This window comes from Anopheles aquasalis, chromosome 2, assembly GCF_943734665.1.
Source record: "Anopheles aquasalis chromosome 2, idAnoAquaMG_Q_19, whole genome shotgun sequence".
Lineage (NCBI taxonomy): Eukaryota > Metazoa > Arthropoda > Insecta > Diptera > Culicidae > Anopheles > Anopheles aquasalis.
The window spans coordinates 71,528,147-71,540,646 of NC_064877.1; the positions used below are offsets into that span (position 1 = coordinate 71,528,147).

General features: G+C 43.6%; 3 protein-coding genes across 8 annotated transcripts in view; 1 reads left to right on the forward strand and 2 right to left on the reverse strand.

Moving 5' to 3' along the window:
- LOC126571849 (polypeptide N-acetylgalactosaminyltransferase 5) overlaps nt 1–6,466 on the forward strand; it is an 80,600-nt gene extending 74,134 nt beyond the window's left edge. For 4 of the 5 annotated variants that reach the window (XM_050230683.1, XM_050230684.1, XM_050230681.1 and 1 more), the window contains exons 9-11: nt 3,746–3,885; nt 3,967–4,200; nt 4,297–6,466. In XM_050230683.1, coding sequence (XP_050086640.1) covers nt 3,746–3,885; nt 3,967–4,200; nt 4,297–4,497 — 575 coding nt within the window. In that variant the 3' untranslated portion in view covers nt 4,498–6,466. Of the gene's footprint in view, nt 1–50; nt 232–3,745; nt 3,886–3,966; nt 4,201–4,296 lie in introns of all 5 variants that reach the window. The other variant, XM_050230682.1, reaches the window with a different exon arrangement.
- A 1,955-nt stretch (nt 6,467–8,421) lies between these two features.
- On the reverse strand, nt 8,422–9,504 carry LOC126571851 (uncharacterized). The gene has a single exon (XM_050230687.1). It carries the CDS (start codon nt 9,395–9,397, stop codon nt 8,519–8,521), a length of 879 nt encoding a protein of 292 aa, XP_050086644.1. The 5' UTR covers nt 9,398–9,504; the 3' UTR covers nt 8,422–8,518.
- A 504-nt stretch (nt 9,505–10,008) lies between these two features.
- LOC126571848 (tyrosine-protein phosphatase non-receptor type 14) overlaps nt 10,009–12,500 on the reverse strand; it is a 14,986-nt gene continuing 12,494 nt past the window's right edge. For both annotated transcript variants that reach the window (XM_050230679.1, XM_050230680.1), the window contains exons 2-7: nt 12,073–12,500; nt 11,741–11,959; nt 11,475–11,651; nt 11,246–11,405; nt 11,015–11,178; nt 10,009–10,918 (exon numbers count right to left, since the gene is read on the reverse strand). The exon at nt 12,073–12,500 is cut by the window's right edge and continues 2,949 nt beyond it. In XM_050230679.1, the coding sequence (XP_050086636.1) occupies nt 10,790–10,918; nt 11,015–11,178; nt 11,246–11,405; nt 11,475–11,651; nt 11,741–11,959; nt 12,073–12,500 (1,277 nt within the window). In that variant the 3' untranslated portion in view covers nt 10,009–10,789. The remainder of the gene's footprint in view (nt 10,919–11,014; nt 11,179–11,245; nt 11,406–11,474; nt 11,652–11,740; nt 11,960–12,072) is intronic.

Below are 12,500 nucleotides of genomic sequence, written 5' to 3' on the forward strand. Positions count from 1 at the left end.
GACATCGATGACATCATGATATGCGCGCTTAACCTGCTAACCCACCGCAGGTCTGGATGTGCGGTGGAACGCTAGAAATTGCTCCCTGCTCGCGTGTGGGGCACGTGTTCCGCAAATCGACCCCATACTCGTTCCCCGGTGGCACCTCGCAGATAGTTAACAAAAACAATGCCCGGCTGGCCGAGGTGTGGCTAGATGGCTGGAGCGAGTTTTACTACAACATTAACCCAGGTTTCAACTATCGTTACCGTTTTTATCCGCTCCGAGCGGTGTTTCGCTTCTTCTCGGCACCCCTTAAGCACATCTTTACCCCGACGCTTGAATGTTGCGTTGCTTTTATCACTTTTGTTGTACTAGTCTTGCTTCTTTCTGTTCGTCACAGCTCCTACTTTGACACCCGTATTTGCATGAAAAAATGTAGAATGTGTTTATGTGTTTTTTCGTTTACATTTAAGATTAAAACTGCAATCTTTAGTTCATTAAGTATTGGTGTTGGATTTTGTTTAGAAATATTAACAAACAAACTATATAACTATATGTTTTGACATCGTACAACATTCGCGCGGCAATACGACCGTTTCAGTTGACATTTTGATAATGCCGCGGATCTCATGCATACGCATAAACTGAGAATGACTATTTTAAGCTCAAATGTCAACGCCCACGCGGCTAGTTAGGCAGGATTATTTCAATGTTAAAAAACCGCAAAACATACCCGAAACAAACAAGCACCATGGTGCACCGCCGACATGCACACAAAATAGGACAAAATAAAATGTATATTCCCCTCGCGACGTGCCGTGCGTTCTGACAACCGCCAAGCAGTGCGGCGGAATCCTGGATATCCTTTCAGCCATCCGCATAAAACGAACCGGCACTGACTGTCCGGGATTCGTGAGTGTGTTTCTTTGCGTACAGAATGGTTGGCTTACGCTGGGGTTGATGCACCAACTCACATGCGGAAAGGTATTGCACACAGATTCGCTGTAAACGGATTCATTCGTTGGCCTGCCGGTGGAGCGCTTGTTCACAGTGTGTCCACCTACCGGCAAGTGAGGCTTTGTTTAAGGGGAACGTGAATATGCTACGAGTTTGTTTGCCCACCAGCACGCGCTCACTAGTGCTTCACTTCAACTGAACGCTATGTTCACCGTGTGCATCTGCTGGCACTAATTGACTTTTGTACTCGAGCAAGCAGAAGCGCTGCGCTCGGTGTGACGTACAAAAAAAAAATCTACTGAGTATCTAACGAAGGAAGATACCGTGGTGGAAAGGACAGCTATGCTATGTTTGGGTGTGTGTGTGGGAGTAAGTGGCCAATGTTGGTTCGTGGGTTGGGCACCGCGACCGAACGACTCTTTTGTGTGGATGCAAACGAGCAAATCGAAAGTACAATCGTTCGGTACCACGCCATGTCCCGCCATTGATCCACATGGTCTTGCTTGCAGGACGCCGGGTGACGGTTCGCGACTTTTGAGCCACCGTTTGCCGGCAGAACGCTTCTCCCCTTGAATAGTACTTTTCGTTCAAGGATAAATGAGAATGGAAAGGGGTCGTTTGTAGCAAGAGCTGTTCCACTTACCCCTCGGAATATTTTGCAGCTAGAGGCTTTGCCGTGTTTCAAGTATCAAGATAAATCAGATCGATGGATGTGGATAAAGAGCATAAGAGTGTACGCTGCACTTGTCCTCCATCATCCAATCAATGACTGTCGGAGTTGCTACTCATCTTCCTCTTTCGCTTTTTACTATCGCACACAACCATGCAAAGTATACCAACTCCTTCATCATTCCGCCCCCCTGGATACGGGCTATGGTGCGTTGACATTTTGAATTGGTCTCGCCAGCGACATGCGATGTGTGAAAAATCCGGCAACCAAATCGAGCACAAATCTCGTTAAAAACGTGTTGCCATGTCAGCACATGGCACCGTCGCCGAAATATGCTGGAAATAAAATGTAGAGAAAATGGAGAACGGGCCTAGCAGAGTGGAAGTGGTTGCAAGAGCCATTTCGAGATACAATTGGCGGAACAACGTACAACATTCAAATGTCAACGGAAGACCAATTCCACCGATCACACGACCGTCAGTTCATGTTGAGCAGTTGAGGGAAGCGAACACCGGGTGTATTGAGAAGCAGAACGGGCAAGAAAAGCGGAGACAGATGTCAGCCGACGAGACAGACAGAAATATTATCGTCAACTGATGAATTCCGGCGTGGCCTCGCTGCAGATTAATATGTCAATCAGCGTGTCTGGCGGGTGCGAAAACCATTAAGTGAAACTGTCAGCTGGAAGTTATTGCAACGAATTCACGGTGACCGATACAAGATTCCATTGACTTCGCTTTTAACCCATCCCGTACAGGTTGATGGAGCCGCCTGGTCCCTCGTGTTTTTTTTTGTTTAGTAAAATGCTACTTTAAATTGTAAATTTATGACGAAACATTATCTTGTTTCATTTGTATGTGTTTTTCCTTTAAATCCATTCAGGTAATGATATTTTATTAATCGAATAATTGTCAATGACATTATTTCAACTCATGAATGGAGGCGCCTAGCTCCTTTCGACTTTCTCGTGACTTTTCGCTCACTCACTTAAATAATATCAAAGAGAATATCGATCAAAACCGTGTACATTTGAGGTAGCATATCTCAAAACAGTCGCTCCTTACTCCGACCCGTTTTTGCTTCCTATCATGGTGCGCATCGGCTTTTTATCAATCGTCAGTCGTTGTCGATGCTACAGTTACGATGTTCTCCTTTGACTATTTGCTTTTCTTTTGTATCGCTAACGCGTTTTTGGCGTACCGTGTTTTCTCACTCCCTCCCGTGCTAGCGGTAAGCTGCTAGATGGTGCTTATTGGTAATGGGATTTTCGAACCAAAATGCGCTTGATCGAAACGGAACTTGACATCGACTTCACATTGTTGGATCCCGAAAAAGGTGTTGTGGGGTTTGTAAAATGTAAATAATTTATTGACTGTGACTGTTTTGTTCGAATTCATACTCCCGCTAGCTTTTATTAGGATTAAGTTGCAACCAACAGTGAAGTGTTTTTGAACATGTCTGTTTTTGAGCAGATGGACAAGATATTGGAGAATGCTATCAAGTGTGGCTTATTCGACTCACTGGAAGCTAGTTCCATGGAAATGGTATAGAATATATGTGTTATGATTCACATTTACACGTTTACACAGAAAAGCAACATATTTGTCAAAATACTATTTAATTTTAATAAGCTATTGTAGAATGTTTTATGTTGAACATACTTCATTGATAAAGCTAAACGGCTGAAGGCTTTGTGGGTTTCACGCATTGGAAAACCCCCAATTCTGTATAATACACATATAAAGGACAAGAATGACTCGTTAATCAGTAATGCATCACGCAATGGATCCCTCCTGTTCCGTTACATTATGCTTTTGTGAGCGTCTGCATCAGCAAACTATGCATATTCTGCTGTATATTTGTACCATACCCACTCCTGTCACCGTTTTCCTTACTTCCACCCTTAGCTTCATTCATTCTTCCTCTGTTCCTCATTTCTATTTGTACATGTACCAACATCCTCATTGTTCGCCTTTCCTACCATTTCTATCACTGAACAAAACAACTCACCATTAAGAATAACATACAACATTTTTTTCACCCTGCACCACTGTACTGACGAAATTAGTTGACCGGAAAATGTTAATCTCTTTTATATTCTCTCATAATCGCGTGTGCTGCTGTGATATGGTATAGGTGCTCGCAAGGCTTCTGCCGGAGATGTCAGTGAAAGACGAGAACTGCGCGAACGGTTGAAGTGTAAGAGCTTCCGCTGGTATCTGGAAAACATTTATCCCGAAAGTCAGATGCCTCTTGACTACTACTTCCTAGGAGAGGTAAGTGATGGCGTTTGGTGTATTTTACTTCGCTTTGTCGTACCCTTTAAACATCTCATTTTCACACTCTACTCAATACAGATACGGAATGTTGAGTCACAAAACTGTCTCGATACCATGGGACGCAAGGCGAATGAAAAGATCGGCAGTAGCTACTGTCACGGTCTCGGTGGAAACCAGGTGTTTGCCTACACCAAACGCCATCAAATCATGTCGGACGATAACTGTCTCGACGCATCAAACGCGCTCGGTCCGGTGAATCTGGTCCGCTGTCACGGAATGGCCGGTAACCAAGAGTGGATATATGATGAAGAGGTAAGTTGTCGACGAACGCAATCGGTTCGAACTGTTTGCGGTAGTGTAAGAAGTCTTTTCGTGAGCGCTTAAGCTAAACATTTCAAAAAATTACAGGAAAAGACTATCAAGCACGTAAACAGTGGAAACTGTTTAACGCGGCCATCGCACGAGGATCCTTCGACACCTCTATTACGACCGTGCATTCGGGTGCACTCCTCGATAACGCCAGGCTACTCACCAGGGCAGCAATGGCTAATGCAGTCGAAGTTCAAGTGGCAAGCTCAGCACGACAATCATTTTGCCGAGGATAGATAAGACGCACTTCTCGGTGCGCGATCAACAGTCACAAATACCGCTAAGTCGGCGAATTCATTCGTACGGCTAGGCGTGTCTGCCGATCGACGCAGAACCTCTACCACCACCACCACCACCACCACCACCACCACCACACTCACCATCACGATCAGCAGTAGAAGCAGCGACAACAAGAGCAACAGTCTACTGATTTCTGCTCGTTCACGGGAAATACGCTGAGGAGGGTTTTGAAAACAACCAAACCAACTGACGATCTTTACTCTCGTCTTGCCATTATATTGATGTTTATTGCACATACCATGGGTGATGGAAACGTAAAGTGTTCGCCCTGTTGTGGCTGCTCTCAATCAAGTATATTTTGTGACATTAATCCATCCTTCTCGGCTCGTTGGCATCGTTAAATTGAGGTGTTGTTGTGTCGTTGTAACAGTTCAATTGTTGGGAAGAAAAGGAAGCACAACTAGAACAATAACTTCCTTCCCCGTTGTTGTTTCAATAGAACACTCTCACTCATGTCTTGTTCGTTACTTCCGCAAGGTGGATTGGTACATGCAGAAGTTTCATTTCCCCTTAAAAACATAGTGTTTCGAGTGCAATATCTATCACAAATTAAAACAAAATGGAATCATATCATAAATAGCGCAGCATGGAATCGATACGTTGCGATGAAACCATCTTTAGTAGCTGCAGCAGCACCACAAGCAAGTGTCCAATTTGTGATGTAAAAAATATAGGTCCAATTTGAATTTGAAAACAATCGGCACTCGTTGCGGTGAAGTATGCTTGGAAACTAATTTACCTTTAGCTCTGCAATGCAGCTGCGTCCAACTTACTTTGCTACAAGCTATTGTCACGCATACCCCTATCAACAACAATCAACTACATAATCAATGGCTAACTTACACACAAAATACACAAAAAGGCACAAGAACATGGACCATTTGCATTTAGGACATAGGAACACATACGATTGTTGGTGCGATAGAGAAACGACGACGTGGAAAGATGCTCGCTGTATCCTCGAATTGAAACCGATTGCGCTACTGCTCACTCTGTGTGCATGGGGTCGAAACAATAAACGAAATTGTCTGCACGCGGACCGGTAGATCTTGTGTAAAGATAGATAGAGCGAGAGAAAAAGAGAGAGTGTTAAATCGGGTGGAGAAAGTTAGGAAGAGAGAGAGAAAAAGAGAGATAGAAAGAAATAATGTGTGTGCGCGAAATAATGAAAGACGACTCTGTAAATAGATATCCAATGAACTACTAGCATAGTGAAGGCGTGACAGTGAGTTAAAATGATATCATCTACTTGTAGTGGGACTAGTAAGAATCAGCAGCAAGATAAGAAGGACAACCAGGAATGATATCAGGAGAAATGGTTTTTCGGGCGTTTCTCGTGTCCGTGATTTGAAGCGTAAGCTTAGAGAATAAGACTTAAGAAATAATATATGGATAGGGTGAGAACGCTGCTTCACAACGACGTATGTGAGAGAGAAAGAGAGTGTGCTGGTGTACGGAATGAACGATGAAAGCAGATGTATAGAAAAAAACAAAGTTTAAATAAACCTTGCTAGGGACGATGACTATGTTACAGAAGATAGGCAACTGTTCGACGCATGGGATGGCCCAAGTTGACGCACAACCATCATACCGACTATTGTATAGCCCGCTGTTTAATAGACAATTGACCACTTCCGAATGGCAAACAACATTGATCGCCACAGGTTGGCAAAGTACACAATTAAAGATTTGTTTTGGCTTTAGTTTCCATCTCAAATGATTATGTTCTGAACAGTTAATTCAAGCTAAAAGCATAAGCAAAAATCATCAATAAGCTGCCAACGGCAAGAGCACAAATCAGTGTGAAAAATGCCAAGTCGGAATGCTTTGCAGATAGTTGTCTCTAAGAGTGTTTCTACATTGCGCGAAAATTTTCGTTTTCGCAGCGCAATTGTCGGCAAAAGTCAAAAACTCCATATAAAATTTGACTTTTGCCGACAATTGCGCTACGAAAACGAAAATTTTCGCGCAATGTAGAAACATTCTAATGTTTTACGTTTCAATACGATCGCAAATTGACTGCGATGAGTCAGAGAGTAAGGTGCACTAAGTGTAGCATGTTAACGAAAACATGGATGGATCATTTTAATGTGAAACGATTGCGCACGCTCACTCGCTCGCCTTTTTATTAGTTTGTGCATTAGCTTAAAGTTTTAACAACCGGTCCTCCGGTGGGCATTGCCGTCCTGCGCCGATAGTTTGTTTTTATCTCTTTTCATTATTCTCCGCCTCCTTCGTCTTTTATCATTTACATTTAGTTATTCAGGGTGATGGTGTGCAATTTATTCAGTTAGGTTTCGATAGCTTCATTCTTTAGAAGAACCCGTTTTTCTGTGTTGATGCCTCCTCCACATCACGGCAGACGATTTTTAATTGATTCCGATGCTTCCTATTTACTATCGCGTTGAACAGGGGCAATGTCAAGAGATGTTTATTGAATTGTTATGATTACAATAGTTTCTTTTTAGATTTAAGCGCTGCTCTTAGGTCATGGCAAGATAAATCCTTTTCCAATTGGTCATCAGTTAATATTCATTTCAACAACAGATAATTTCGGAACATAGCTAGAATAGAACACTTCGAATGCACAACTACTCTCCAAACATTGAAAGCGAATTGAATTCACTCAGTATTACTACCGATCCGGAACCGACAGCCAGCCAATAGCATTGAATAGAACTGTTTCTTCCCTTCCAAGACTTTATCTTACACTCCAGGGTGAGTAACGAATACATTCCCTCTCGTCAAATCTATTACAATGACGATAGAGTTCCGCCCCATCAAACAATCCGATGGAGCATCTGTGTCCATACGCAGTGATTGATAGTTAAGTTAAAAAACTGTCCACGTAAACTTTACCAAGATGCCAGAAAACTTAGATTTCTCAACACTAGAAGCAATCCAATCGAACAGATTATTCAAGAAGTTCGCTATCTTCAACACCGCGTGTATAGTTCCAATAGAATTCAAACGCTTCAAAGGCCTGATCAAGGAATGTTTGCCCAATGTACACCCGTTCTTTTTGTTTCAACCCGGGATTCAATCAATCAAGGATTAATGATAATTACAGCAGCAAAGGGAAATAAGAAGACCGAGTAAAAGTAGTGTGGTATAGGGCGCTGATTTGTGAATTACAGCATATCATATAGCTATTGTTGTTGTTTGATATAGCAGTTTGGTTGGTCTGATGAAGTGATGATCGGATTTTAAATTGTTAATAAAAGTGAAGCACTAGCGCAGTGGTACATACGATCATAGGACGGTCATAGAAGTACGGAATAATTGAGGCAAATAGTCATCGCTAAGATCATCTATGAGACAGAAATACCCTTCATGATGCCTTTTGTCTGAATTTCATGTTTTCTGAGCAGTCAAAAAAGGTGCTTGCGACAGCAGAGAACAAAACGACTCGAGGTTATCGCTACCCGTACGCATTGGGTAGCGTTTTCAGCGGGGATTTTCATTCCGGGTTGGCATGTTTAACTGCTTTTTATTTCTTATCTCGGTTGTCTTCTCGGGGCCGTAGGTCACTAGAAAAGCTACAAAATGTAAGAACACACTAAAGGCAAAACGGTCGAATGAAATGTAATGGAAATGGTCGGTAATCTATACGGAAATGAAATGCTTATGCTGATAAGAAGATTAGCGTTGGCTTTACCCAGAACGAGAAGCCTAGCAGAAGCGAAATGTAGAGTAAATAAGAGCCACGCTGTAGAAACATGTAATGTACGAGATGCAAAACTGGTGATCCTCTCGAAGACAACCATATTCGTATCGATGCGAATGGGTGCCGCGGACATATTTGAGGTGGATAGATTTTTTTTATAAAGCAACAAAGAAGAAAACTATGAAACGAAGTATCTGGTACAAACCGTTTATTTAAAAAAATTGCTTAGAAAGTCGAAAGAAATTGTGTTTTTTTTTTCAACCGTAGCGGAAAACCGTGTCACCGTGTTGAACATTAGTGAGCTTTTACCCTGAATCTCTTCAGTAGGGCTACGGCCCGATCGTGCTGTTGACCGACTCTCGCCATGATAATGGCTTGAATATCCTTTAGTATACGCACTGCGTTATCTCCGCGGAGTTTATCCTCTGTAATCATTCTATCGACCAACACTTCGTATCCCCCGATGGGACGATCGTTGAAATCGACCTTTTCTAGAAAGTTGATCAGCTTCCTTGCATCGTCATCTGACCCGCGATACACCTGTAGCACGATTATACGAAATGGATCTTCACTACGCAAGGCGAGGTGTTTGAATTCGGCAATTGCTGCATCCACTGAGTCTGTACGAATTTTTTGAATAACCGTCTGCGATAGCGCCGCGGCAGTTTGTTCTCTTTGCTTCTGAAGATTATTGACGCTCCTGGCCAGCTTGATCTCAACCTCCTTTACCTTACGGCGCAGCTTATTTAGTGCAGTCAAATCCTGGTTGCTCACTTGCGGCACGAGCTCAGACAGCGTTTGGTTTAGGTCTCTCAATTTCGACTCGTACCTGTATTTGGAAATGCGGTAGTTTGAAATGGGATCATCTTGCCGGATTTGCTTCAAATCGTGGTAGTTTTTATGCAGTTGTTTGACAGATGTACGTATGCTTTTCAGTTTGACAATGCAGGATGCTGTATTTGTTTCTTCCAGCTCATCAAATTCTTCTTCCACTGATTCGTCGTACGGTTCATCCATGTTATTCAGCAGGTCAATCAGGTTGGATAGCTCATTCCTTGCAATGAGACACTGGCGTCTAGATGGGGCCGATCTGATTCCACTCGGTAGTGTACAGGCCACCGCCAACAGAACCAGTATGTAGCGGCATCCAGCGACTCTATATCCAGCAGACATCTTGGAAGATCTGCTTCTTGTGTACCTCGGAAATAATGCGAAAATGAAACTGACCGAAACAATAGTGTTACTTGCTCCTCTCGTCACACTGAACTGAATGCGGACAAGATCGATGAAACGATTCCGCTTGACCGCAACCGCGTACAAGGGAATTTGTGCCCGACCCTGAGGTGATAAGTGATCCCCGCTGGGAATTACCGGTTACGTCGTTGATAAGAAGCGTTTGATGGGTGCAAAACTCTAAGAACGATCACCAGCGATCTGCCAATAGTTGAATCGGTCGATGAAAGCATGTACTTGTAATTGTGAGAGTTCACGAAACCACCAGCAAATCTTTCTCTACTGTATGAAAATGAAGCGAAACCAATCCGCTAGCCGATGGTGGTTGTTTGCTATTGTTGCGTCTTTTACGCAAATAGTTGTTTGAATTCAAACATTGGATAGTGATGAAGGAGGTTTTGTTAAAGGGGAGGCTCGCTTTTTCAAGCATAATATTGATCGCATCTTTCAACGAATAGATGCTGGTGGGAGTTCATTTGATGATGCCTTAATAGAAAACAAACATTTGTTTTACATTTCGAAGCGCTAACTGCACTCTCTCTTTCTCTATCTCTCTCTATGAGTTTTGCTATTTATTGGACCTATAATCAATTTTCTTTCTTTTCTCTAATACAGATTTTCACAATTACATCAAGACAGAGTGTACATAAATAATGGCTAAATACTAAACCAAAGGTCTATCGGAGGAAAGGAGGAAATACTTTTATGTTGCACAGTTAATTTGAACGCACCATAAACCGAATGTCTAGGAGAGATAATCACTTACATACGCACCTAGATCAACCTTCTTTTCAACGTCCTAGTCTTACACAGAAGCAGTTTTAATTTTTTTAAACATTTTAAATCGTTAACACATCGGTACCGCTTACTCAACGTAGGTTTTAAAATTTACATTTTACTATTTTGGATCTTTGGAGGGATCATTCTGCGTCGGCATCTACCTTTACAATTTCCGGACGATTTTTAATACAATAAAAGGTCGCATTTGCTGGTGGAAGCTAGTTGCGGTCAATACTATCGATGGACGAAAGCTAAACTACTGTGCTTTAGTCAGATATACTGTTACGTTACGTTACTGGTCGAACTATCTTATTCTGTTTGCATCGCAGCGGCCAGTAGGTAATTCAGGTGGTGCTAGGACGCTTCGTTCATTCGTTTCCTCTATCTAACAGCACCGGTTGTGCTATGATCCTGTTGACCATAGTAAGGCACGTTCAGACGACCAGGGAAGATCGTCATGACTCGATATCCGTCTGAATGACAACGTTTAGCGACTAGGGAGGTCTATGTAAAAAAAGCACCTGACTGCCAGTAATGGCTGCTATGAACTCATCAGATCAGTCTGTTTTGTCGTAGGTAGTGAATGAGCAGCGCATGGATGAACTTGTACTGTGCCAACGAGGGTATGATGTTGTCCCGCTGTTGCCGGATCTGGCCAATCAGTCGAGGTATATCAAGGTCCTGTAAAAGAGAGCACAAAGATTTTTTTGAAAAAGAGATTCCAGTGAGTTTAGTTACATGCAAAAGGGGCAGCAACGAAGTTGCGACTCTGTTAACCTGATTGTGATCGAGTGTGTAGAGCAGCAAATCGGCCACCAGTGTGACGCCGGTGCGGCCACCCCCTTCGTTGCAGTGAATTAGCACTGGAGGATTAGTGTTGTGCGACGGCGGTACCTCAGCGATCGAAGCCAATCGTACTGAGCTCAGCTCTTCCAGAAATCCTATAAACAAAAAAGAGAAAGTCAATTAGCTGCCAAGGCATCGTTTAGAAAAAAAAACAGAGCTTACCCAAAAAGTGACCCACGTCACCGGGACAATTCTGATCGGCCCACTCCGTGTAGCAAAGGTGCCAAACCGAGCGATAGCGGCGGCTTTGCGTGTGGTATACCCGCAGCTTGCTCGTGGTGCAGCGGTCGGTTTCCTGTGAAAATTCTCGCCATACCTGGTACTGTTTGGAAATAAAAAGGTCGTTAGATGGGCTGCGATACTAAAGCAAATGTTTCTAAGGAACACAAACCTGCCCGTACTCGAGACATCGTTCGCTTGTTTGTGGGATGTAGTTTAGTTCTTTGGAGAGCTGCACCAGCAGATACACATCGGCCTCCCAGACGCACTGCCAGAAGATGTGCGTTGTGTGCGTATCGTTCGGACTTTCGGCGACTATGTAGAACCGCTGCTTCTTGCCCACGGTGCTCTAGGAGAGGAGAACACACGCCATTAACAGAAGATCATCATGAATGCATGCAATGGTCAAACAGCTAGGCCAACCAATCGATCACTTACAGTTATGTGTGAGGCATTAACGTAGCCCATTCGATTGTCCCGCGTTGGCGTCAGACGAACGCGATTGGTATCGTAGGGCAGGAAGGTAGGGTCGAAGTTTTTATTACGATTCTCCTCGGCTAGTGCACAATTGTAAGTGGCACTATCGCTACGCTTCGGTATCCGCTCAAACTCACAGTATAGCTGAGGATCGGCCAGTTTCGATTCGAGCAGGGAACACTAAAAAAAATAATAAAAAAACGAATACGTTACATAATAGGGTTAAGGCAGTACAGGATGCTGCTAAAGATACAGCTAACCCAAAGAATGTTCAACCGTATTCCGTTGCTTACCAGTTTTTCCTTGCTAATGTTGGCTGGTAAAGGCTGCAATCGCGGTAAGCCTGTTGACCATCGATGCCTCAGCTGGCCACTGCCGGATTCATTCAGCGAGTCACTCATCGCCGCCGCCGCCGCTGCCCCATCTACGGTGCTGCTACTGCTCGTCGTATCTAAAACATTGCCATCCTTCCCTGCCTTCTTGCGGTCCTTCTCTCTACCGAGCGTCGCACTTTTCTGCTTATCCGAAGAGCTTTTCGATCGTCCACCGCCCAATATCTCCCAAAAGCGCCTTCGTTTCGTCTCCTTCACCGAAGACGTTGCCGGTGATGTGGTGATACTGGAAACGGTCGACGCCAACGTCACATTCCGGCTAGCATTGGTGGTGATTGTAGTGTTGTTGCTACTTCCACCACCAACACCACCGCCGCCACCGGTACTAC

What these genes read in the sequence shown, in the direction of transcription:
- LOC126571851 (XM_050230687.1), bottom strand. Translation starts at nt 9,397, where the DNA reads ATGTCTGCTGGATATAGAGTCGCTGGATGCCGCTACATACTGGTTCTG.